The following is a 26,027-nucleotide window of genomic DNA, read 5'->3' as shown; positions in this document are numbered from 1 at the left end:
ACTTTTAGTTTACTGTAAATAAAACATTATGCAGAGAGCAAATAAAATGTTAACATTAGTCAGGCAGTGTAGATTAAACCAACTTCATCTGTGTGTCTTTGTTCTGTACATTTTGTGAAATTACCTCTCAGCTTTTAGTTTTCTTTAAATCAGCTGGCCAGAGCTCACTGTTTCAAGAGTTTAAAGTCCTACTGTTCATATAGTAGGACTTGAGTGAAACTGTAGGACTGTTTCCTTTTACTAAATATAAAAAAATATGAATACAGTCGTTACATTTACAGAAAGTATGTAAGACTTTTTAGCAAACCAGTGGTTTTAATTAAACATTAGTGATGGAATGACCTGTCAAAAGATTAAAAATTATTTAGAAAGGCCCTTACCTTATTGGCCGTTGATTTGTGAGATTGTATTGTTTAGTTACCCCCACCCTCCGTTGGCCCTCCATCTTTTTCCACATTTCATTCTGCAGTTGAAGCAAGCAAGGAAGAGAATAAGAAGGAGCTTTGTGAAAAGGACAGTGATTGTTTGTTTGTTTTTATGAGGATTCTAGCCTTGCGGTGACGTGCCTTTTTTTTTATTTTTTTATTCCTCTCATGAGGCTGTTAAGTGAAATAGATACTTGGAGCACTATGTCATCAAATGTAACCAGATCCAGCATTTTGGAGTGGAACAAGAGTTTCCACTTGATTGATATCGCTCCAGTTCCTCACCCCTGGACAAAAACGGTAGAGTTTAAGTTCACCTCCAAAGGGGAGTCTGGGGACATGAGTATGTCCTGCAGGAAGCAATGCTGTTTGGTTGCCATGGAGACAGGTTAAAAGAGATGTTTCACCTGTTGTAGAGGTTGGTTTTTTTTACAGAAACTTACAAAAAACATGACAGTTAAAACATTACCTCATAAAAAATATATGTTCTCATATTTCCTCACATATAGTTGTGTTCAAAATATTGGCAGTCCAACATGTCTAACTTTATAAATCATATTTTTTGGTAGAAGAGATATTTCTACATGGCGAGTAATTTACTAGTAAGTGTTGTAGGGTCATAGAAAACCAACAGACCCAACAGTCATGACATGCATGCTGCTCATTCTGTGTAATTTAATCTGTAACTGAAAGGGGCATGATGTTCAAAATAATAACAGTGTTGTGTTCAATTAGTGAGGTAATTGATTCTGTGAAGAAACGTGTCAACTATGGCCCATATTTAAGGAAGGAAGGATTCAAATGTTGTGCATGCTGGTTTTAGTGCATTTCACACTGAAATACTCAGCAAAATGCGTTGTTCCAGTCAGAACAGCGGATTTTGATTAAAAAGTTGACTGGAGAGGGGAAACATATAAAGAAGTGCAGACAATTACAGGTTGCTCAGCCGAAATGATTTAAAATGCCTTGAAATGGCATCCCAAACCTGAACGACGTGGGAAAAAACAGTCAACCATTTCCAAAATGGCAAAGGTTCAACCAATGATCAGCTCCAGGAAAATCAAAGAAGATTTAAAGGTACCTGTGAGTGCTGTTACGATCAGAAGAAGACTATGTGAAGCAAAGCTATCAGCTAGAAGCCCCCGCAAAGTCCCATTGCTGAAAAAAAAACATGTACTGTATAGGTTGAAATTTATCAAAGGACACATTGACTGGCCAAAGGAGAAATGGTGCAACAATCTGTGAACTGATGAGACCAAAATTGTTCTTTTTGGGTCTAGGTGCTGCAGAGAGTTTGTCTGACGACCTCTATGGACTGAATTCAAGCCCCAGTACATTGTGAAGACAGTAAAGCACGGGGTTGCAAAAATCATGTTATGGGGATGTTTCTCATACTGTGGCGTTGGGCCTATTCATCGCATACCAGGGATCATGGATCAGTTTCAATACATCAAAATACTTGAAGAGGTCATGTTGCCTTATGCTGAAGAGGAAATGCCTTTGAAATGGGTCTTTCAACATGATAATGACCCAAAACACACCAGTAAGCAAGCAAAGTCTTGGTTCCAGATGAACAGGATTGATGTTATGGAGTGGCCAGCCCAATCCCCTGACCTCAGTCCCATAGAACACTTGTGGGGTGACATCATAAATGCTGTTTCTAAGGCAAAACCCAGTAATGGTGAGGAATTGTGGAATGTAGTTCAATCATCCTGGGCTGGTATACCTGTTCACAGATGCCAGAAGTTGGTCGACTCCGTGGAACACAGATGTGAAGCAGTTCTCAGAAATAATAGTTATGCAACTAAATATTACAGTAGTGATTCAAAGTAAAGCAAGCCCTTAAGACATTTTTCAGTTTATACAGTAAATGTTTGAGTTTGTAAAGACATGCAAATGCTGCTATATTTTTAAACAGCCCAATATTCCTATTTCTTCAATGTCTATAAAGATGGAACACAAACTTGATCAATTTTGGTCATGTTTTGATTTGGAAGTGAATGTGCAGTGTTCCCAATGCATTGATATTATGGAAGGATTTTGAGCATTATTCACCTTTTTAAACACACTGCTATTATTCTGAACACAACTGTATTTTCCATGAAGTGCAACACTGACTGAACAGATTATAATATAAGAAAATATTCTTAAATTGACTTCAAATGTTAGAGATTAACATGTTTTTCCTTTTTTTCTTATTGAGTTATTGAGCCAGTAAACAGTTTGTTTAACCAGGAGATGAGTTTGTTTGTCTTTTTCTCTCTCTTATTTTTCTCCATTTGCCTTTTCTTTTTCTAGTGATGGAGTCAACAGTTGTGAGTACGTCCACTCTGACCCCTGATGAGTTTGATAGAAACGTGCCGCGGATCTGCGGCGTGTGTGGTGACAAAGCCACCGGCTTCCACTTCAATGCCATGACCTGTGAGGGTTGCAAAGGTTTTTTCAGGTACACAAAAGCAAATGTGAGGTCACAGTTCTATTGTAAAGCAGTAAAACAATTTCAATGCACAGACACACACAAACACACACAAGAGTAGTCATTGTGTTGAAGCACAATTGCTCATATCACCCTGATGAAAACAAGAGATGCATATTACCTGACAAGTTATTGATATATGTACACAGTGGCTTACAGACACAGGTCTGAACTCACATAAATAATGGCCACACACACACACACACACACACACACACACACACACACACACACACACACACACACACACACACACACACACACACACACCACACAAAATAATTACCTCCCACAGTTACATACAAATACACACAAAACCACTGACAACATCAGAGAAATGCCCAGCAGCAGGTAGAGAAAACAAATGAGCTCCTTCCTCTAGTTAATGACTTGGCTGCTGCCTGCCCATTGATACACAAATGAGTTTCCAATTTAACTAAGAACAAATCTAGAGCAAGTTGTTGGTGTGTGTTGTGTTGTGTGTGTTGTGTGTGTGTGTGTGTGTGTGTGTGTGTGTGTGTGTGTGTGTGTGGTGTGTGTGTGTGTGTGTGTGTGTGTGTGTGTGTGTGTGTGTGTGTGTGTGTGTGTGTGTGTGGTGTGTGTGTGTGTGTGGTGTGTTGTGTGTGTGTGTGTTGTGTGTGTGTGTGTGTGTGTGTGTGTGTGTGTGTGTGAGATGTATCCGCCCATTTACGCCTGTTCCTCTCGGCAGTGTTGATGTTTAAAGGGAGAGGATGAAAAAGAAGGATGTTTGATAATCTTCCTCGTCTCTCAGCTGGCCCTTGTTTGAACTCTTACCAAGCATGCTTATCTGCGTGTTTTTGCACACATCTGTGTATAAATGATCATACTACGTACTATCCATCACTGACTAAATCACTATGCCTTGCGTCACTGTTTGGCAAGACTCTTTTACCCCTGGTTTCCTTGGCACCCATCCATGTTTATGCTGTCTTGAAGTGCAATAACAATCATCCAGTGCTATCATGACTATTATATGTGCACAGCACTGGCAAAGTGCTAGATTTATTAAATTCAATTGATTTGCTCCCGGATCAACATTCAGATTCAAATTCTCAATAACTTCAGTGAGTCCTTTGTATTTTACGTGTGTGCGTGTTTATACACTGATAAATGTGTGTGTATTTTAATAGACTGAAATGTATACAATTTATTTAGGCGCAGTATGAAGCGCAAGGCCGCTTTCACATGTCCCTTTAACGGCAGTTGCACCATCACCAAGGACAACAGGCGCCACTGCCAGGCATGCCGACTCAAACGCTGTGTGGACATTGGCATGATGAAAGAGTGTAAGTATTGACAGATGACCCCTATTTCTTCAGGGCAATACTCTTTAACATTACACCTTGTTATTTACTGCATGTATTCAAATAGGGAGTAACCCTTCTGAGTTAAATGCATGGTACTTACAATAAATAAATGACAAAATTAGACATTCATATAAAATACTGCATATAAATTACATTCAGTCTTCAATCTTTTTTTTGACTGGATGGTAAAATTGACAGAACGTATTTTTGCAGTTTTGGGGGCCTACTGTCCCTCTTCTTGTTATGTAATATTTATACTGGGGTCAAGGATCTCTGGGTCTTTGCCCCCATTAGCGTGTTGACATGTTCTCTTTGAAATATTGAGCCTTCCTGCATTGTGTATAGAGTTAGTGTACTCCATCTGAAGTTTAAACACCTGCTGTTATGTTCAATCTAATGAGGCCTCTTCTTTACCCTAGTCTTGTTTATTTTCATGGTCTTTAAATAGCAGGTACATTTTTTTTTTTTTTTTTAATCTTGTTTACCCCCGTTATATCCGGATATTGTCCCCCAGGCCTCTCACTTGCAGCTAAATGTTCTTTCACTGAGGGGTTGTGGGAGACACTGCGATTTACTGTACGTGGAGAGGAGCAAGTGGCATTGCTGTTGCAAAAACAGCAACATGTTGTTGTGACCCCGCTCTCTCTCTCTCTCTCTCTCTCTCTCTCTCTCTCTCCTTCTCCTCTCTCTCTCTCTCTCTTCTCTCTCTCTCCTCCTCTCCTCGCTCTCCTCTCATCGCTAGTTTGCTCTGGCTGTCTCTGTGAGCTAATTCAGTGGTTAGAACAACAAGGAGCAAAGACAATGCATTCACTTGTGTATGGCACCAGGGGTCTCCATATGGACCCGTCCCCTCCCATTCTCTTCCACCAGAGAATAACAACTCCCCCCCCCCCCCCCCCCCAACACCACCATCCAACACCACATTGACATAGCTGTCTTCACAATGTAAAACACAAGTACTGTACATACTGAAAAACTTTAAAAGTGGTGTACCTTCAAGCAATTTTGATGATACACCTGTGTTCAGTTATATCTTAAACTTATTTTTCCCCGCCATGCATGTGTTTTCCAGTGTTTAGTTTACCTGTTTGTGCTTATATAGTTCATATCATATATGGTTGTGTCATATATATAAACACTTTCTCTCTCCTTTTTTGATACTCGCACCCTCAGTCATTCTGACAGATGAGGAAGTGCAGAGGAAGAAGGACCTGATTCAAAGGAGAAAGGATGAAGAAGCACAACGTGAAGCGGAGAAGGAGGCGCGGCGGCCCCGGCTCAGTGACGAACAGAGTCAGGTCATCGCCACGCTGGTGGAGGCTCACCACAAAACATATGACGACTCCTACTCTGACTTCTGCCGCTTCAGGGTTTGTCTCCCATTCCCTTTAAAAGCCAGGCACATTTGTACCTCGGCGCATTGCTATTATGATGGTGGATTTTCTAAGCAGGAAGGGGAGATTTTCAGGAGAAGAAACTGATCTAAAAAATTAAAATACTACAATGTGAAATAGTATTATGACATAATGCGGTTTCACTTCATGCACAAGCAGATTATATCAATACTATTTCACATTGTAATATTTTGTTTGTGTGCGTGTGACAAGCATAGTGCACTGTGCACAAGCCTAGGCTCATTTTGTTAATGCGCTGTTAAAATAACAACGAAATGCTGCGTTATTGACTTTAGTACAGGTTTTTTGTTGGTCAATGGTGCAATCACCTTCAGCTGCCTCAAGATTGAAATACGCCAAGAATGCACCTGAACATACCTCCCTGTAAGACCAGTACACCCATGGCTACACAGATGGGCACAGGAGCATTTGCTATTTAAACAACGTGGGTGCTTGATGGGAATTTGAAAACCTGCGTGAATCTTAAGACTAGCACTTGAGCAGGGCACTAGATAGGGCTGCACAATTAACCAAATTTTAATCACGATCATGATTTTGGTTTCCCACAATCAAATTTGCGTAATCAAGCATATTTTAAATGCGTCATTCCGTTCATAGAACGCTTCAGTTTTTTTTTTTTTTTGCAAATCCAATCTACAGCTCCGTAAACAACTGTCTGATCATGTTGTCAGAGTTGTTCCCTGCACCACGCAGCTTAGTTTCTAGATGTAGACATTCAGAGGATAAGTAACATAACAGTAACAGATGGCATACGTCGGTCACAAGGTTTACCAGTTTACTAGTAAACGCAACATTTTGTCCCGTCTGTCTTGTTTTTCAAACAGCAGTGACCAGTGCTAGTTAGTGTCTGTTAGCTCACAGGGCTCTAGGGTGCGACTAACATTTTCCCTAGGTCGTACCGGTGCACCTAATGTCCTCGCATTCACTGTCTCTCCACAAACGAATCAATGTTGTTTATATCAATATGGTTTAATTTTGCGTTTCATGACCCATTTTTTCTGTAAAGCCGTGCCTGTGTTTGGATTGGCGAAAAACACAGAAGAAGTTATTGAATGTAACTAACTTCAGTTCGTAGAGTAATAGTGTGTGAGACAGAGCATGCTGGACCTGGGCAAGAGATGTGACCCATGGCCAGAAAATCATAGTTCATAAAAATGCGGCGCAGTGACGGTACAGACATTTCGTACACACCACGTGTGTAACTCTGCTGACCCGCCATTCGACCCGCGCTGGACCCATTCATAATGAGTCAGACGTCACTCTGAGTAGCATACGTCCATCGCACTCCCCCTCTCTCCCTAGCTCTTTTAATCAGTTATTGTTAAAAACAAGTGAAGGAGCTTTCTCAGAGATACATTTTATTTTCTATTTATTTCAGATAATTTTCATTTACATGTGTTGCTGTATGTACGTACAACAAACAACTTCAACATGAGGAATGTAGAACTATATGGATGTGAAAGCAGTTATAAATAGCCTATGTGACAAGAAAATTTGTTTAGCTTAAAATCAACAAATAATCGTGATAATTAATCGTGATCTCAATATTGATCAAAATAATAATAATAATTATCATTTCGTCCATAATCGTTCAGCCCTAACACTAGATAGGGCCCATTATGATAGTGTTGAATTGACGGAACAGTTCTAGCTCTATTAGACCAGTATTATGCTGCTTTAGAAGGATCTTTACATTTCTTGCATTAACCAGCATTTAAGTGTTGTTGATTCCTCAAATCAGAATTTCCTTGTGCCTGTCAACAGAAGTCATGCTTTGTATTGTTACACATAAATCTTAAACCTAGTGGTCCATTGCTTCTCCAAAACTCTGTGTTGAATCCCCCTTAAACACATCTGTCCTTTCAGACATCTAACCTGTAGTTCATCCCAAACAAAATATTCTTACAGCACATACTCAAGTCCAGTAATTTTAACCCTATTGTTTTCAGCAGATATTCAGCAGAACCACGTATTCTGTATGTTTTATATGAGAGTCAGAATTATGAACACAAAATTGTTGGTTAATAAAGATTGTGAAAGAAGACATTTTTATTTTGTAAATAGACTTATTTAAAATTGTTCCGGTGTCTTTTTTTTGCTATCTAGCCTCCTGTGCGCGAGGGCCCAGTGACGCGTAGCGCCAGTAGAGCGGCCTCTCTCCACTCTTTGTCTGATGCCTCATCTGACTCCTTCAGTCACTCTCCAGGTAAGAGGCACACACTATGGAGACTTCAGTCACATCAAGTGAAAACACTGACAGTGGAGGGTTATAATGAAACTAGTTTGTCTTGCACACTTGACCTTGTGTAGGAATCATCTAGAAACAAATTGTATATTGAAACAACGTGGGATTAGGTGTGTTTGGTAGAACTGTGACAATTATTAAATAATTGTCTATCTGCAATATCTTTTACATAATCACTGTTATTTTGTACAACCGCAATCAAAGCATTAGCACATTATTTAAATAAGATTTGTCACGCTATTGTTTGGATCCATTGCTATACTGGCATAGCATCACATAACCGTAACATTAGCCAGCCTATGGTGCTATGGAGGATGCCCCACCCGCAGTAGACATTGCTGCCGCTCCTCTTTTCACCTTGTGTGTTGAGCTTTCTGTTTTAGCTAGAGAGCAAGGCATCACACTTCTTTTCCATCTTTGTTGTTGCACATGCGTAGTAGCTAGGTAAGGACAAGTAGCCAGTCACAAGCAGAGCATGAGGGCGTGCCACGCTAGCAGCTAGGCGAGCATTATAACGTGTTACAAAGTGGCGCACGTTCATCACGGAAATAAAGGCTCGACTACAATAGAGCTGTTTGGAGCAGTTGGTGAACAGCGTTTTCTGTTGGAGATGGTAAGTCCCTTTGGGGTGGAATTTGAGCTTTTTCACTTTTGCAAACTTATAGTGTGCCAAAAAAGATATATAAAACACAATAAAGGAAAGGGAAAAAAACAAAAAGCATAATATGAGCAATTTAAAGGGGAATCATGCAGGGTTTTCTTTAGCTTGATTTACCTTAACTGAACAGCTTTAGAGTCATTGGAATGGTTATATGATTTTCTTCAAGTTGAATGGTGGTCTTCTCGCTCCCCCATAGCGTCTATAAGCAGAAAAACCGCCCTTGCAACTTTGGCCAGCAAGCAGGGTTGCGTGATATCAGGTCTTGTGATGTGACGAATTGCTTCACGGCACAGCACACATACGCACATTACCATAAATCCCAACGCTGTAGTGGAAATGGGCTGTTATTCATTAACATTATGTTGACGTAGTTCCACAGGGATATGTGCTTTTATTTTTCTAATCTGGACAGAACAACTTGTTTGCTAACTTTTGCTAAGGTCCAAATGGGTATGACTAGATGGTAATTGTTGATTTTGTTTCGATGTGCCAGATTGTAATTACTGTATATAAGTGATTATTGGTCTGAATGTTTAGCTAAAGCTATGCTAGCGGCAGCTGTCACTTGTTGCCAGAGCAACTCCAAACATCCTGGGCTGTAGCTGTCTAAAGCCAGAAAAATTAAACACACTTTTTCTGTTTGAGTGTTTTGTTTTGTTATTGACAGGAATAAATGTTCTATTTCAATTTTTTTGTTCATGTAAGCAAAAATGAAAATGTTTTATGATAATAAAGAGATGTGGTTTACTTTGTATGCTGTGAACCTGCGTATCTGCATCGCATAACAAAAGATGTATCCTGGGATTCATTTAAACTTTAGTTTGAAAAGGAAATAAATAGACAATTAATCCACTAGCAACATTTTGAATTGTTACAGGCCTATATTATCAAAATATACTTGACGTAAGATGGCAATTTCTTCCAGTTCAGCTGTTTGCTGCCATATATAATCTCTTACGCCCCTTTTACTGAGAATCCAGTGGAAATTCTGTGAATAGTCCCCCCAGACACCTGACTCCTAATAGTAAACATCAGTTCATTAATGCATCCGCCACTAATGGAGCAAACACAGCGAGGAACACGCTGCCATGGCCCACCGCCAACTCTCAGCAGAGACATATGACTCAAAACTACCCTAGCAAGCTCTGCATGCTTCACATGTTGTCGTAGCTGTCATCTCACTCATGCTGACCTGACGCTTGTGTATTTTTAGATGATCCTTTTCGTCAACAAGTTCCTCTCTTTTGCATTATTTCTTTCGGTTCTCTCCGCACAGAGTGGGTCAGCAGACAGTGTGTGTCTATGCATGGAGGAATAGTGTGACATTGTGCGTAACCACTTTTCTCTCCCTCTTGTCTCTTCTTGCGTCCTCTCTGCTTTGCTGTCTTCTTCTTGCTCATTGCAGAGTCGGTAGACACAAAAATGAACTTCAACAACCTACTGATGATGTACCATGAGCAGGGCAGCAGCCCTGACTCCAGTGAGGAGGAGGGCTCCAGCTTCTCCATGCTGCCCCACCTGGCTGACCTGGTCTCCTATAGCATCCAGAAAGTCATTGGCTTTGCCAAGATGATCCCTGGGTTCAGGTATGTGTACATGTGTTTGTCACTCACATGTCGGTCGTAAGAGGGCTTCAACCAATTGGGATAGGTTAACAACTGATGTTAAAAAAAACACACAACAGCTGATTTTGACTACTAAGCTGGCAAAAAATATTGTCTTTCCAAATTCACAATGAGCAATATAAGATGGCAAGAAAACATGTTAGCAGAAATAATTACTTTACAATAATGACATGTTGCTAATTTAGTCTTGGGCTGTATGGTTTTGCATATTTAATGTGACATAAAGATAGAGGAGAGTGTCTTTGGACTTTCTGTTGATCTGATTCTCTCCGTTGATTTTCTGTTTGCATATGGAATAGACTGCTTAAGTAAACAAGTATTGATGTCTGGTAAAGGTAATCTTTTCCTGAACAAAGACGTATGGTAGGGCTGCACAATATATCCGTTTTATTCATCATTATATCACCATCGTAAAAAGATATTTGAGTCTCTGTTAAAAACTGCACTTTAAAATGTGACTTTCATACTCTTTTTTTTATTGGCGCCTTTTGTGTTCTGTTTAATATTCAGTTTGTTAAATTAAAAAAAGTTGGAAATAATATCCTTTCAGTTTTTTTAATCAACAAGCAATTTGTTGTATTTTTGCAGTATACTGAAAGCAGCAGAAAGGCAGAACTGAGTACACTATAATTTACTTATAGTAAATAAAATTGAAATCATACTATTCAACAATACCATTTTCAGACCTCATATATTTTGTATTTACACATCTCTGAGTGACTCTTTACCTAAATGTGTGTTGAAGACTTTGTACAGCTCCCTGTTTTTCTGCCAGATTAGTCGATATTGTGCCACAGTGATGGCTGTGGTCTAAAGGCCATAGATTACTGAGACTGTATATTACAGATGGCTAACACATTGTGGAAAATCTTTTTATGTTGGTGTTCCTTCACTGAATGAGGTTGTATATTTGTTCAAGTTTAAGTGTGTTAGTAGGTGATTGTCTAACCTTTAGAGCAAGAGTATTTAATTCAAATTCAAAGAGGTCTAGTTAGAGATGTTGGGGGGGGGGGCTGCCTGCGGTGAGGATGAGACGACGGAACGGGAGCGGTTAAAGGCCTTATAATACATCCATGAATGGGAGTGGATGGCTAGAAGAAACAAAGCTTCTTGAATAGGAATGGATAAATAAAAGGGCTAATGACGCAGTAGTTAAGTCTCAAATACCACTTGGGCATTTAAAAAAAAGTACATTTAGAACAGATAAAGAAATGTGTGATTAATTTGCAATAATCCCGAGTTAACTAGGACATCATGCATTTAATCACAATTCAAAATTTAAATTTATTGTCAGCCCCAATCTCAACACATCTTAACAACTGGAACATCTACTTTTCTCTTTCTATTTGTATAAATCCCACTCCTCCATGTTGTCTTGTTCAGTGAGAGAAGTAGTGAATTTCCTGGGCTGCTAAACCAATGCCGTAAAGGCTAGAAAAGCTGCGCTGATAAGAAAAGAAACACTCTGAATTTGAATCTGAATTTATCAGTTATAGTTCTGGATCCAAACCGGATGTCATATGGATCCACACCACAAACCGTCCATAAAGCTTTAGAGGAAGAGGAAGTTTGAATGGCACAAGGTTGATTCTTAAGAGATACAAAAAGAGAATGCAATATCACCTAGAAAATAGAATAGAAAAATATACCTGTGGAAGACACAAGCCAGCACATTATTAGTAATTTTAAAGGTAAAATAACAATAGCGGCCCAAGGCTCTTTCATTGTTTCTTTCCCACCTTCCTCACATTGCGATTGCTGCCTTTCAGCGCGTTTGTCTCTCAGCGTGTTGACAGGGTCAAACACTCAGTGTCTCGTGGGGTCACCCCAAAGTCAGAGCTAAAACTAGTTGGGGCCTGTTTTTCTTGAAAGTTGTTGTTCCCACTGGCAGCGAGTGATGGACGCGGTCGGATTACTTTTGGAATGTTTGTCCACTTATGATCTGCTCGCTAAGCCCTGAAAAACACCCCAGACCTCCCCTGAAGATCTGCAGCTTTCAGCTCATTTCTCCTTCTAGCTCAGCAGTTTAATTTAATAAACATTTAAAGAACTTTCATAACATTACTACATTTACTGTGACCGTCACTGCGCTTAAAACGGCATCAGTATGATTTATGTCTGTCAAATGAGTCATCCATACACAGGGACCCATCACAGCAGGAGGAAGCAAACAGAAATACTTATTGTGGATGTTTTTGTCTTCCTGCACAGCATACTTCTGAAAAATTTTGAAGAATGTGACTGACCTTAAACCTGTAGTCAGTAAACCATTGATAAACAAAATCCTTTGACATGAATTATACAACTCAGGAACTGACATAAACACACCGAAAGGGAATGTGCTTGGTTTGACTCTTTACCTGGTTACCTGTTGCTGTATCACTTTGCTTTCAAATTAAACATGAATGTGGTTCACTAACTTAGTAAGGGATATCTTTCCCTGCAGGGAGCTGACTGCAGAGGACCAGATTGCCTTGCTTAAGTCCAGCGCCATTGAGGTGATCATGTTGCGCTCAAATCAGAGCTTCAACCTGGAAGACATGTCCTGGAGCTGTGGGGGGCCTGACTTTAAATACCAGATCAGTGATGTCACCAAAGGTCAGTGTCCACTCTGCCACGTGTAAAGTCTGACCGCTGTGAAAATTAACTGGTGGGTATTCACATGCATGCTCGTCAACCCATTTTGTTCAGCTAGCTGAAGAAAAGACGCACATGTTACACATTAACACTTCTATTCAGAGCTTGAAGGAAGCAGTCTGGCTGTAAGATAGCAATCATTAGCGTGGGAGTACAGAAAAGGTTGCTGATGGTCGCCTCTGGACATACTAGGGCTGTCCCAATTACTTTTTAAGCAATTTAATATAGCAATTACTTTTTCGATTAGTCGACTAATCTAATGATACATTTTTCAATTAATCTAATGATTAACATTCTATTAGCAATTATTTTTCCATTGCTCAATTATTAACAATTTACACAAAACTAATTTTAAGAAGGCTTAAATCTCTATTAATTAAAATTGTTTTGCAATTAAAGTAAACAAAGCAAGTTGAAAAAGATAAGCCTGTATTTGCTTTTTTTTAACAGTAGCCGTGTTATTTTTAGACGCAAGGCGTCAACGCAAATGATTGTGTCGACGCAATTACGTAATTGACGTTGACTACGTTGCCGAATCGTCTCAGCCCTAGTACATACCCCACAGGGGTGGGTGAAAAAATCGATACAGCATAGAATCGCAATATTTTCAGTGGCAAGACTGTATCAATACACAGGTACCATGCCGATTGATCTTTTATTATATATGTGTTGGTCAGTTTGTCTGCTTGACAATTTCATTTTTCAGCAATAAAATTGAAGTGATATGGACAAACAGAGAAATGTATCTTTTTAGTTAAAACAGATGTTGACAAAGTTTCCTTTTGGGGACATCATTTGAAATTGGGAAAAATTTGAAGTTGGAAAAAAGGTAATAAATTGCAATATATAGCAGTATGTTTAAAATTGCAATAATGTCATATCGTGACATAAGTATCGTTATGATATCGTATCGGGAGGCGTCTGGTGATTCCCACCCCTAATACCCCACAGTAAAACGATGCTAATACACAATTTTCTGCAAAACCAGTCTTACATATTCACAGAGGCCGCTGGGGGTAAGGCTTTCATTTGCCTTTCTCACAAGACCCCTCTCTCTGGGATTAACCAAAGAATGTCCCTCCTGACCTGCTCACCACACAAAACAGCCACTGTCTGGGCCAGGAGAAGCAGCTCTGTTGTGCTCTTCATGACATTGACATGCCATTGACATGAACATGACTAGAATGCAGATGTTTTTTTCTTATGCAGTAATTAATAATCTGTGTAAGTAGAGATAAATTCAGAAAAAAGTTGAACTCTCCTCGACATGGTACTTCAAATCAATTCTGCCCCTTGTTTCACAGTTGCAGTTCATTAGTGAATTAATAATGTAACACAGTCATAGCTACTGCTCTGTATCATTAAAAATGTCCAATACCATACTTTTTTCTATACCTATCAAAGTGATACTTTTCAATACTTGCTAAACACTTTTTTTTCTGAAAAACATTTTAAATTCTTTTCAAAAAACAAATCTTTATACACAGCATGAGTAGAATTTTCTTAAAAACAATGTATGGACACAGACACAAATAAAATTTCATTTTGGTGTGTTCGCGACGTTTCTGGGTGTCAGGCTTTTGGGAAATGGTGTATAGCCACCAGCCACAGTGCATAGGGTGTGAAGGCTGGACTCCAAAAAAAGAATAAACATATTATATGCACACATCCAATAGTAAGCTATAAAAATGGCAGATACAGCACCTTAAAATACACAATTATAGTGATGTGAAACAACAAGCGGGAAAAGCTCATTCCGAAGCAAGATAGAATCTGGGCTGGGGTTTCAAAAAAAACAAAAACATTTTTAATGACAAAAAATGTATACAAAAAGCATATGGCTCACATATCAATCAGTCAAAGCATAAAGGTTTCATTCACAGCCCCTGGCGTGTAATGAGGAAATTAAGGTACAAACGTTTGATCAGTATTTGTATGGCTTCTTTTTTATGTACTGTATCTACATACACCCCCCCCCCCCCCCACATGCAAAGACATAAATGAAGAATAATGTAGTAAGTGCGACAGTAATGTTCCCTGGAAGGCCTTTCTACATAGTATGGAACTATTCTATGTGCTGCACGGACAGGAATGATGTGTTGCATTCTCTGTAGCGGGCCACACTCTGGAGCTGTTGGAGCCACTGGTGAAGTTCCAGGTGGGCTTGAAGAAGCTCAACCTGCAGGAGGAGGAACACGTGCTGCTGATGGCCATCTGCTTGCTTTCTCCAGGTACCGTAGGTCTGACTGTGTGGAGTAAGGAACCTATAGAGGGTCATGATGAATTATTGAAGTGATCTTGTTTGCCTCTTTTTTTCAAATTGAGAATATATTCATTAGCTTTTATTTTTAGCAAAAAAAATCAACTTTAAATAATTTGATTAGAGATTATTTGAATTATTGAATGTGAGTGTGAGAGATCTTGTGTGTATACAAGGCACCTCATTATTCATTAGATGTGCTCTCTCTGATCTAAAATTAGCAAGCCACCTTACCCGTACAGTAGAAATACAAACGCAAAGAACACAGAATTATGTTTTATTTACATTTGAACTTCTGAGATTGTTTTGTGGGATAAATACTATTCCACAATAAACCCAAACTTTTTGATGCTCAGTTTTGCTCAGTGGCATTTCAATTTTGCTCTCTAGCTTGTGTAATAACCCTAAATACCTTAAGACTCTCCTCTCCCCCTCCTGCAGACCGCCCAGGTGTGCAGGATCATGCACGGATCGAAGCCCTCCAAGACCGTCTGTCAGAGACCCTGCAGGCCTACATCCAGCTTCGCCACCCAGGGGGACAGCTGCTTTATGCCAAGATGATCCAGAAGCTGGCCGACTTGCGCAGCCTCAACGAGGAGCACTCCAAACAGTACCGCTCGCTCTCCTTCCAGCCGGAGCATAGCATGCAGCTCACTCCGCTCGTGTTGGAGGTGTTTGGCAGCGAGGTCTCCTAGAACTTCTGAACCACCTCAATGAGGGAAGATGGAGGGAGCAAGCAAGCTGAGGATGTGTGTGTGTGTGTGTGTGTGTGTGTCTGTCTGTCTGTCTGTCTGTCTGTCTGTCTGTGTGTCTGTGTGTCTGTGTGTCTGTGTGTCTGTGCGCTATGGAGAGCAAGCAGATGTTTAGGGACTAAACAAGGAAACTTCATATAATACAAATCAGCTATACATACAGTACAACTTCTGCTTATATACACTGATTTTGTCTCTATTTAAATCAACAAACCGCTGCTTTAAATGTCTGGACATTGGATGTGTGTGTGTATATTTGTACACAACAACACAACAAGCATACTCAGTTATTCATTTAGCCATTCAGTTGAGCTACCTCTTTGTTTTACAGGGGTTGTTTTACATTGCCTATGTAAAACAGTAACCTTTACACAGAACAATTTAGACATAGTCTACTATACTATACTGACATTTCAGTATTTTTCAGTGCAAAAGCAGTGCCTGCACATTACTTTGACTTTTTGATGATTCAAAACAAAAAAATGTTCATCCGCATCTCTCCCAGGCAGCAACTATATGACTTTGTATACCGTTGTAAACACATACCTTTCACCAAAGGTATAGTCAACTACTTTCTCAAAAAGCTTCCATTACCTAAAAACAACCTAGCTGCTCGATGGCTTGTTTCATGCATGCAGCCACTCGACATGCTAGCAAGTTGTCTGACTAACCTCACAGCCTATGAAGGAAACGGTCATTGCTTAGGTTTATACTGCAGAGTACAGAACAGTCTGTAATTTTGTGAGGTTTTGACAGGACTTTGGGGTGCCTGGTTTTGAGATGAGAATTAGCCACTAAATGTGTTAGCTACTTTTACACTGCTAACTGTCAATCAAACCAAGCCGGGATTATGGCTTGTTGCTCTCTTAAAGTTTTTCATTATTCTTCTCTTCTATTTAATTGTTTGTTTTCATGTAAATAGTTAATTACTACCACATGTATCTTACGCACTGTTTTACCACATTTTACTCAAGCTTATGTATTGATATACAGTATCTATATTATCACAGATTTTAAAGGGCTAAAATGCCAAATCTAACTGGATAGTAAATCAAGGCCAAAGCAAGGGGCCTGTTTTGTTAATATATAGCTGCATACCATACTTGGAATTGGCATATATACTGATGTAATTGCAATGGATGGATGTTTGTTTTCTACGTCATTTCACCTTTAAAAACAATTCCATGAATTGTTCCTCCTTAGTAAAAACCGTGACTAGGTGGGCAGAGAGCTTAGGAAGCTGCTTCAGACCTCCCCAGATATCACACCCCTCTCATTTCAGACAGGGAAGTGGATTTTCTAGAATGTCGGAGGGCCTGGGCTGTGCTGATGGTGCGCACGTCTACACTCAGGCCCTCCTGCTTGATGATGCATGCTGCGCAGCCCTCTAGTGGCTGCATTGTGTAAATACATGTGTGTGTGGTGTGTGTGTGTGTGTGTGTGTGTGTGTGTGTGTGTGTGTGTGTGTGTGTGTGTGTGTGTGTGTGTGTGTGTGTGTGTGTGTGTGTGTGTGTGTGTGTGTGTGTGTGTGTGTGTGTGTGTGTGTGTGTGTGTGTGTGTGTGGTGTGCGTGTGCGTGTGTGCCGCTGTACATAGGGCTACATAATAATTCTCAAGGCTAATCTTTTCAGAAATATATATGCAAATACATATTGACCCTTTTTGTTTTTGATTTATTATCACTACCTTCTGAGACACTATGCTCTTTTGTTATGACTTTGATCAAGTTTTTTTTTGTAAGAATGATGTAGAAAAGGCTTAAACAGGGATTGCTTGTGTAATTGACTCAGTCAAGTACTTTTGTAGTGGTGGGTTGATGTATTTGCCTAATTTCTAAGGTTCATTTTCAGAAAGAGGACAGGGTCTCTGACATAAGCCATATAGATCACTAAGCTAGTTATACACCTGATACATCATGTATCAAAATTATGACTCCAGAGCCTTGGATATCCTCATAATGTTATCTTTAAAGTTCATATGCTATTTGTCCATGGCTCTTGGAAGATAAGCTTGTATATACTAGGAACTCTTATGCCTTCTCTCTGCTGTCATATTGGGCTCATGCTTCATCAGACAGTATCTAATGGCTTATAAACCAAACTGCCAAGACAATTTGAAATGCTTAGGTTTAGAGGCCAGTAATGTATAGCTTGCTGCATGTGGGATTATGGTAACATTTTATGAGATGCGTGTTTTATTATATCAAAATATATCCCCAAAGAAGTATCAAGTCAAATTCTTGCCAAGTTTAAATGATTTCACTAGAGCATCTCTCATATACAGAGATGACACGAGTCTCAAACACATATATCTTTTATTTGCTGTGTGACAGAAGACATTGGTTAAAACGGTTCCTGTGATTGGCCTTTACAGGCCTCCTATCTCAGACCGAGAGTAAACTAGGGTTACTCTTGTGAGCTTAGAGGAAGATGGTGGGAGAGAGAGAGCACGTGTTTTGTCGTTGAGCTGGACGAGTTCTCACAACTGCTTTGTGTGAGGTTGTGACAGTTGTTGCTTTAATTTGTTCAGCCCACATGGCTTAGGATGTTTTGTCCATTCTTCGTCAATGTGGTTTTATTCCAACTCTCCATCAGTCACAATGACAATTGGCTGACAGTCGGGGCTGCACACAGAGATGATCTGCATAGCAAAGGTAGTTTTTGGATGTAATCATTGGTTTTCTTCTTGAAAATCATTGGGATTATGTAGTGTGTGTATGTATGTGTGTGTGTGTGTATATATGTATGTATATGTATATATATACATATATATATATATATATATAATTCCATGTGCCCCACAAATCTCTCTACCGTGACTTGACTTTAAGGAGTTGAGGACTAAGTGTCTTTAGGCAGCACCACTCATATGTATAGTATGTCATTTTGATGAGGGGTCTGATGTGCTTGGTTACTGAACACTGACTTTTGAAGTTTTTGAAAAGTCTCCATGTTTGTTTTCTCTGAATACATACTTCGGTATGTAGATATGGGGTTGATTTAGTTCTATATTGTTTTTTGAGATAGAGATGCAATGTTGATTTGTGTATGTTTAATACAGCGGGAGGTTCGGTGAACATGTAAGTGCCACAGGGAGAGTTCCCGCCACACAAGAACAGGGTAAAAGAGGAGTTGCTCTTGGGGCTTTGAAAACCAAACAGGAAGAGGCTTGTGGATGTATTCTGTAGCCCCTAATTGAACAAATAGATTTTGGTCAGTACCTCATTGCACCAAGGGGAATTCTTACTGTAAGTTTATCATAAGAAGGGAACCTCCTTTTTATGACTAAATATGTGATTAAATGTCGTTTTTGGGACCCTTTCCCCATTTAATTCCACACCTAACATACTGTACATAACATGCAAATACAGCTAAATCGTGTGCATCCCCAGAATCTCCTGTTTGGTTTTACTATGGTAGGCTGCTCAGTATCCCTAAGTTTTTAACTCTGCATTGCGGTTGTTGAAAGTACTGGAACTTGAAAACCATACGTCAATGGAAATCTACCACAAATTAGATGGATCCATCTTTGGTGAGAATTTTTATGGTACACTATCACCAGCAAGCTTTACAGTTTTATCATGTTAGTAAACATTTTTGAAGTTTTTGTAGGACTGTTGCCATTACAAATCCTGTCCGTAAAAACATGTATATCATTCATTGAAAACAGTTGTCCATCTCCAATGCAAAGGCTTTTAAGTTTTTTGTTCCTCCTATTAGGACAGGGATTGTAATGGAATCAACTTAATTTAGTTCTTACAAAAATGAGTGTCCACAATGGATGTACACCATAATCTACCTAAAAAAAAAAAAAAAACCTACCTCTTTTAGCTCAGATTTTGCTTTAGCATTAAGTATTTGCCTCTGTTTTTACTTTTTGTAATATTTGTATTCATGTTGGTATTTATTGCTGTCTAATGAGTCATACTTCAATGATTACCTCAGATATCTTACAGATGTAGTCCAGAGTCCAGCTAATGAAGTCATTCATAGTTTTTTTTTCTTTCTTTGTACAGTTTTTTTTCCAGACTTAACATTGCCTTCTTTTCTTTCTTCTTTTTTTTACGCACAAAATACCAGGAGTGTTTTTAATATAGTGCCTGCACTCTGACCAACGGGGCTCACACTGGCTAGGGTGAGGCTGCATTTACTCCAAAAAAAGACATCTTCTCTACATCTTTGTCCTTTGGATGTCTTGGTGACATGTCAGCAACAGATGCAATTAATATGGTTGCCATGTTGCTGATGTCTACCTTATCTTTATAGTTCTTAAGGCCAAACTGAAGAAGAGAACATTGTGGAGCAAATGCAGTTGTAACAAAGGAACAAGCTGAAAGGCTTTCTGGCAGTAGGAGAAGCGGGAGGTGTGTTTGCGCTCCATTTGGTACTGTTAGCATGGTCTCTGTAGTACGCCATCCTTACCTTGCCCCTATGATTTGCTGCATCATTTTCCCCATACCCTCTCTGAGTCTTTACCTCTCCTTCTGTCTTAATGTCTGCTCCCACACCTTCATCATTCCCTGCCGGTGTTTGGTCTAATAAGGGGAATTAGGAAATCCTCAGTATCCATGCAATGCTGCTTTTATCTCGAGCATCACCAGGTTGTGTGTTTTTGACACCACATAATACAGGCATTGTCCAAAATGTCAGCCCTCCCAGCGGCGCGACAAGCCTCATTGGAAGATTGTGTCTTTTGAAACACGCGCAACTTAGTGGTGCTCGTTTGGGGGGGGGGGATCCTTTCAGACCGTAGTATCATATTAACGGAGCAACTACTCACTTTGGTGAATTAAAACCAAGTTTATTTTGTATTCATGTCAAACTGCTTCAGGTAAACACTGAATAAAATAAGAGAATTGATCAGTGAATACTGAGGAACGATGTTGCCATGGTCACATCTACCCTGAGCTGTGTGCCATAATATGTCCCTTTTAATGCAAGGGAGGGTGTTAATGAAGCTGGCTTCAGATGTTCCCCAGCTTAATTCAAATGAGAAGGTTGGCCTCTTACTTAATACTTAGTCATGTATATTGATCTAAGGAGTACATTTTATTTTTGGCATTGAATTCTCAACTTTGCAATGTGAACCCAAGTCATGCCACATTCAATTAAAATGCCTGAACCAACAAAAAGCACTTAATGTAATGTTTGTAACACGTGTATACAAATGAACCTATTAGCCATAAACTGCCTGTGTAGGTCAGCATGATATGGCTCCAATTATTAAGGAAAAAAAAGTTAAGTCACCATAAATTCTAATGTAATTGCAATTTATCTTTTGTCTTTTTTTTCAAAGATCTTTTTTTCTATTTTAAATTGGTGTTCATGTAATGTTATTTTTGTCAGATGTTTTGCAAATCAAAAATAAACCGTTGTACATAGCAGTGGGCTTCTGTGTGATTTGTTTTTCATTAGCTGTACATCATTAATATACATATAATATGTCAGTCTATCAGTTTAATGCACTTTATGGACATGTCTGTCCATAGAGCTTATTATCTTTGAACAGCTAATAAGACACTACTGTATATTGTAGGGTGTGAAATGTGCGCTTTACACAAGAACATTTTCAAGTACATCAAACGGGACATTGCAGTTCATGGTTGATGCCAAACAGTTCTTAAAATATGTGTTCCATTCTGTTTTCAGTCAATCCTATTTTCCCGCTCTTTTACTCACAAATACAACTGTCTTTTCTTTAAAAGTTCTCTTTTTAAGGTTTAAGCAGTAGTCTAATTCAATAAACTTTCATTATTTCCATGCTATCATTTGGCCACCAGAGGGCACTGTCTCTTGTTGCATGTGGCTGTGCGCCTCCATTGACCCAATGACCTCTCTGATTCCAAACTGACGACACCCAGAAAGAAATGGTTAAGATCATTTAGGTCATACTGGACAACTCGCCACAAAGTTGTGGTTTGTCTGTAGGGAAACACAATCATGCTGGTGAACACACCCAGCAGGCTTGTGTGAAGATATATCTGACATTATGTGCAATATGTCGGAAGAGATTTGAGCTCACCTCAGCTCACTTCTCTCTGGCTGGTCGTGTATGGAGCAAGATTGTGTGAGTGGTGATGTGCAGGAGGAACAAATAAAAGGTTATCAGAGAAATCCAGTCATTGTGCGACAGTTAATTGTCAGCCCTGGTACGGAGCAGAGGCACTTATTTTGCCTGCTGATAAGGTTGCGCTCGTGCGGTCTGCTGAGCCGTTGCGTCTCTGCACAAGGTTAGATGAAGGAAAAGAGAGCTCTGGTTGCAGCAAAATCCCTTAGGTGATGGCTTTTTGGCAACTTTATCTCAAAACAGGGCAACGAGAAACGGTACACCATGTACTTTTCCACAGGGGATGTATTTCTGGCTGTACATTACCTCTCCACAGATGATAAGCATTACTGACAGTAGCAGTCTTGTGCATCCCTCAGGTGTGTAAAGGTGAACCAGCAATAGTACAAATTTAGGGTGTCCATATGCTAATTATTCTATGAATAAACAGGCCAAATTACATTCATATTCAAATTTTTCAATCAAATGGCACTGATTTGCACTCTTTATGAGCCCAATCAATTTAGTACATTTAGTACAAGTATAACGGTTGACTCGCACAGAGTTTCAAAACCAGTCCGTACTGGTCTGTACAGCCAGTCTCACAGTTTTCTTTCTGCTGACAGAAATCAGTTCATTCAGATGTTGGTTCATTGCTGTGGGAATCTATTTAATTCCATATGTCCTTTAAAACTGCATTGATCAATGTTTTTTATATAAACAATTGATTAAAATAACTAATGTGAAATGGGAAAGGAGTTGCTCATAGTGACAAAGTCACAAAAAATTATAACACAAGTCTGCAGTTCTCATCAGCTTTACAGAGCGTTTTAGCGTTTTTTCAGCTCACTGTTTTGTTTTCTTCCGGCTCGCAAATGTATTGTTTTAATCTCATCAGCTTTGTTTCCAGCTGCAGCAGGCAGCTGCTTTATGGTACAAAAAGCTATAATAAATTCACTGTACGTTACCTACTCAGCACCAACAAAAAGTTAACAAATACAAACTTAGAGACTAGCTGGTGAACATAGTGGAGCATTTAGCAGCTAAAACGTCTTACATTCTACTCAGAAATGTTCCCTTGGTGGAGACTAAAACAAAGCGTAAAGGAGAGTGAATGTTGGACATTGTGGAGGACACAAATTTAACTCCAAATAAATGCTCATATCAGGCAGCTGTTGGAAAAACATGTTTGCCACAACAACTTTATAAGGTCAAAGGTTATATGTCAATGTTTGGTTCACAGCTTGTTTGGCCAAAAGTTCAATAAATACTTCGCTTGAGAACCTAAGACCGGATTCTAAAATTTAAACATGTCAAGGGTGTTAATTTTTTTTCTCTGAAGTACCATCACATTTTACATGATGTGACAGAAGGTGTGACTGAAAATAACGCACAATGTCAAAATACAATTTGACCTCTGGCTGTTTGTGCTCCTTCTCTGTATACCACTCAGTGACCGGGTTTGCACCAGGACAGTTTCTTGGAATGATACTATGTGATTTCATTTTTGGGTGAGGCAGAGTCTAGTCAGTACCAGATAAAGAAGTCCACACACACACACACACACTGCAGAGCGGCCCCAGTGTAGTAGAAGCAAAATAGGGTGGTCCTTCAATGCATTTATTTCTGTCTATGGTGGTAGAAATACCAATGGGTGGTGCCATCATATTATAAGAGACTGATACTGAACATGTGCATTTTGATGGACCACGGCCCAGTGGTGGAAGAAGTATTTTAATTGTAAAAGTATTAATACCACAGTGTGTAAATACTCTATTAAAAAGTCCAGCAATCAAAATCTTACTCAAGTAAACGTGCAAAAGTATTGACATCCCAAAAAAAGATAATGTATTAGCTGATTTATGTTTTTGCATCATCAATGTGGATCTTTGTTAACAATGGAACGTTTAAAGATAAATGTAGTGCAGTAGAACATTTGCCTCCAAAATTTAGTGGAGTAGAAGTATAAAGTATCATTAAATAGAAATACTCAAGTCAAGTAAAGTACTTGAGTAAATGTACTTTGATACATTGCACCACTGCCATGGCCTCTGTTTGAAATGCTATTATATGTTTTGCTAAGAATGGCCCTGGCATAATAAGGAGTATTTTATTTTTGCACCCCAGCTTGGGGCATGACTGTTCAGTTGGCACATAGCCGCCTGCAGGGGGATGTCAGTTGTGACTTTCCAGTAATAACAAGGGCGTGTTGTTTTCTGTGTGCATATCTCTCGTACGTCTGTGTGGGAGACAGAGATGGAGTTTTATTTCAAACTAAACAACCAGTCACGATGAGAAGACAAAGTAAAAGAAAGACGCAGTCAGATCAGTAATATGAAGCTCATGCTATGCATTGAATTTCTGTGTGTGCCTATGGGGTGAAAGAGAAAGGACCCTTTTTTCCGCTTTTCTATTGATTCTTTGCCCACTTATCTAGATTGGATGTTGGATGCCTTTATGCAAGTCATCCAAATATCATTAGCGTTAAACCTACCTACCATGTGGTTTTGGTTTAGAATGTGAGGAACGCATGCATGGCCCCTGGATGTTTCTCTACTCTCAGGCCCTACGTGGGGCAAAATAACATTCTCTGCTCTCACGGAGCTGAAGGTGGAGACGGGGAAAATACATATATACAGAACATCAATAAACCTGCGTTTTTGGAAAGGTTCTGAGATGTAGCACTCAGGAGGTAGCTTTGCATGCAAAGATTGACTCAGTGGAGGGCCCATAGTGCGAATTATCATATTGTTTGTTATTACAAGGGTGCCTGATTAATGTAGAACAGGAGGAACATCACATTTTATACATTTTTAAAAGGAAAATGTTAATTACAGTTTTGGTGTTTTTTCATTCTCTTCCTGAGCTGGACATTTTTCTAAAGAGGAAAGGAAAACATCTTGGCATTAGATTTCTGTTGTTCTTGTACCCTCGTTACTTTCCAGGCAAAAGGAAGTGTGTGTGTGTGTGTGTGTGTGTGTGTGTGTGTGTGTGTGTGTGTGTGGTGTGTGTGTGTGTGTGTCTGTGTGTCTGTGTGTCTGTGTGTCTGGTGTGTGTGTGTGTGTGTGTGTGTGTGTGTGTGTGTGTGTGTGTGTGTGTGGTCTGTGTGTGTGTGTGTGTCTGTCTGTCTGTCTGTCTGTCTGTCTGTGTGTGTGTGTGTGTGTGTGTTGTGGTGTGTGTGTGTGTGTGTGGTGTGTGTGTGGGTGTGTGTGTGTGTGTGTGTGTGTGGTGTGGTGTGTAAGGAAGTGTTCTTGGAAAAATAGTGGCTGCAAAGTCCCATTAACAGCCAAACATTTCCTCTGTTTTCCCATGCGCTGTATTTATACTCAGTGCCACACACACACACACACACACACACACACACAGTGTGCTACTGTGCTTATTCACTTTCTAGCTACTACAGTCATGTGATTTCTGTAATAGCCTGATTTCATTATACATAGAGTTTAGGTGGAAAGTTGGCAGAAGTGCTGATTTATTTCTAAAGTGTGGTTAATAAAAACAGATTAGAACTCAAATTGCAGTTTCCGTGAAAACCGAATGGCATTGAGATATTTATAAGTTACATATACAGTATATATTTGTGTATAAGTCATACATTAATTATGAACTGTGTCCAAAATAAAGCCATTGAGCAAGGCATTTAAAGCCTGAGATGCTCCCCTGGAACAGTGTTAGACTGGCTGCACCAGATTTGAATGTGTGTAGGAAGTAGGATGTTGCCCTTAAAAATCCTTCATGCACAGCTGAACAATTCTGCATAATTAATTATCAGAAAACACATCTACTCCTATCAGAATAAAATCAACAACCTACATGAGTGAAAAACATTTTGTAGGAACACACTGAGAGGTTTTAGTTATATAAGATATTTCTTACAACATGAATGCAAGTATGGAAATGGTCACTGTCAATTCATGCAGCCCAAGGTTGAAAATAGTCCCTGTAGTACCAAAATGAGTTTGGTCAAAAATCATAGCAAGTCTCGCACCTATTTGATGTTCAGAAAAGGAGTGAAAGTTTTCAGTGTTGAAATATGAAACTGAAAACAAGAGTCAGTAAGAATCTTTTGAGATTGCAGGAAAGTTCACCAGCTTCACGATTCACACGGTTTCCACCTCTGATTTCCACATGATATTTAACACAGATCTCACCATAC

General features: G+C 39.4%; 1 protein-coding gene across 1 annotated transcript in view; it reads left to right on the top strand.

The window, feature by feature from the left end:
- Nucleotides 1-21,046, top strand: part of LOC116688051 (vitamin D3 receptor B) — a 30,321-nt gene extending 9,275 nt beyond the window's left edge. The window contains exons 3-10 of the mRNA XM_032513830.1: nucleotides 2,724-2,871; nucleotides 4,078-4,208; nucleotides 5,403-5,599; nucleotides 7,751-7,850; nucleotides 9,956-10,136; nucleotides 12,622-12,773; nucleotides 14,927-15,043; nucleotides 15,514-21,046. Coding sequence (XP_032369721.1) covers nucleotides 2,726-2,871; nucleotides 4,078-4,208; nucleotides 5,403-5,599; nucleotides 7,751-7,850; nucleotides 9,956-10,136; nucleotides 12,622-12,773; nucleotides 14,927-15,043; nucleotides 15,514-15,767 — 1,278 coding nt within the window. The 5' untranslated portion in view covers nucleotides 2,724-2,725 and the 3' untranslated portion in view covers nucleotides 15,768-21,046. The remainder of the gene's footprint in view (nucleotides 1-2,723; nucleotides 2,872-4,077; nucleotides 4,209-5,402; nucleotides 5,600-7,750; nucleotides 7,851-9,955; nucleotides 10,137-12,621; nucleotides 12,774-14,926; nucleotides 15,044-15,513) is intronic.
- The last annotated feature ends 4,981 nt before the right edge of the window (nucleotides 21,047-26,027 follow it).

This window comes from Etheostoma spectabile, chromosome 4 (genome assembly GCF_008692095.1).
Source record: "Etheostoma spectabile isolate EspeVRDwgs_2016 chromosome 4, UIUC_Espe_1.0, whole genome shotgun sequence".
NCBI lineage: Eukaryota > Metazoa > Chordata > Actinopteri > Perciformes > Percidae > Etheostoma > Etheostoma spectabile.
The sequence above is the reverse complement of the archived record's forward strand: the minus strand, read 5'-3'. Positions and strand labels throughout refer to the sequence as shown.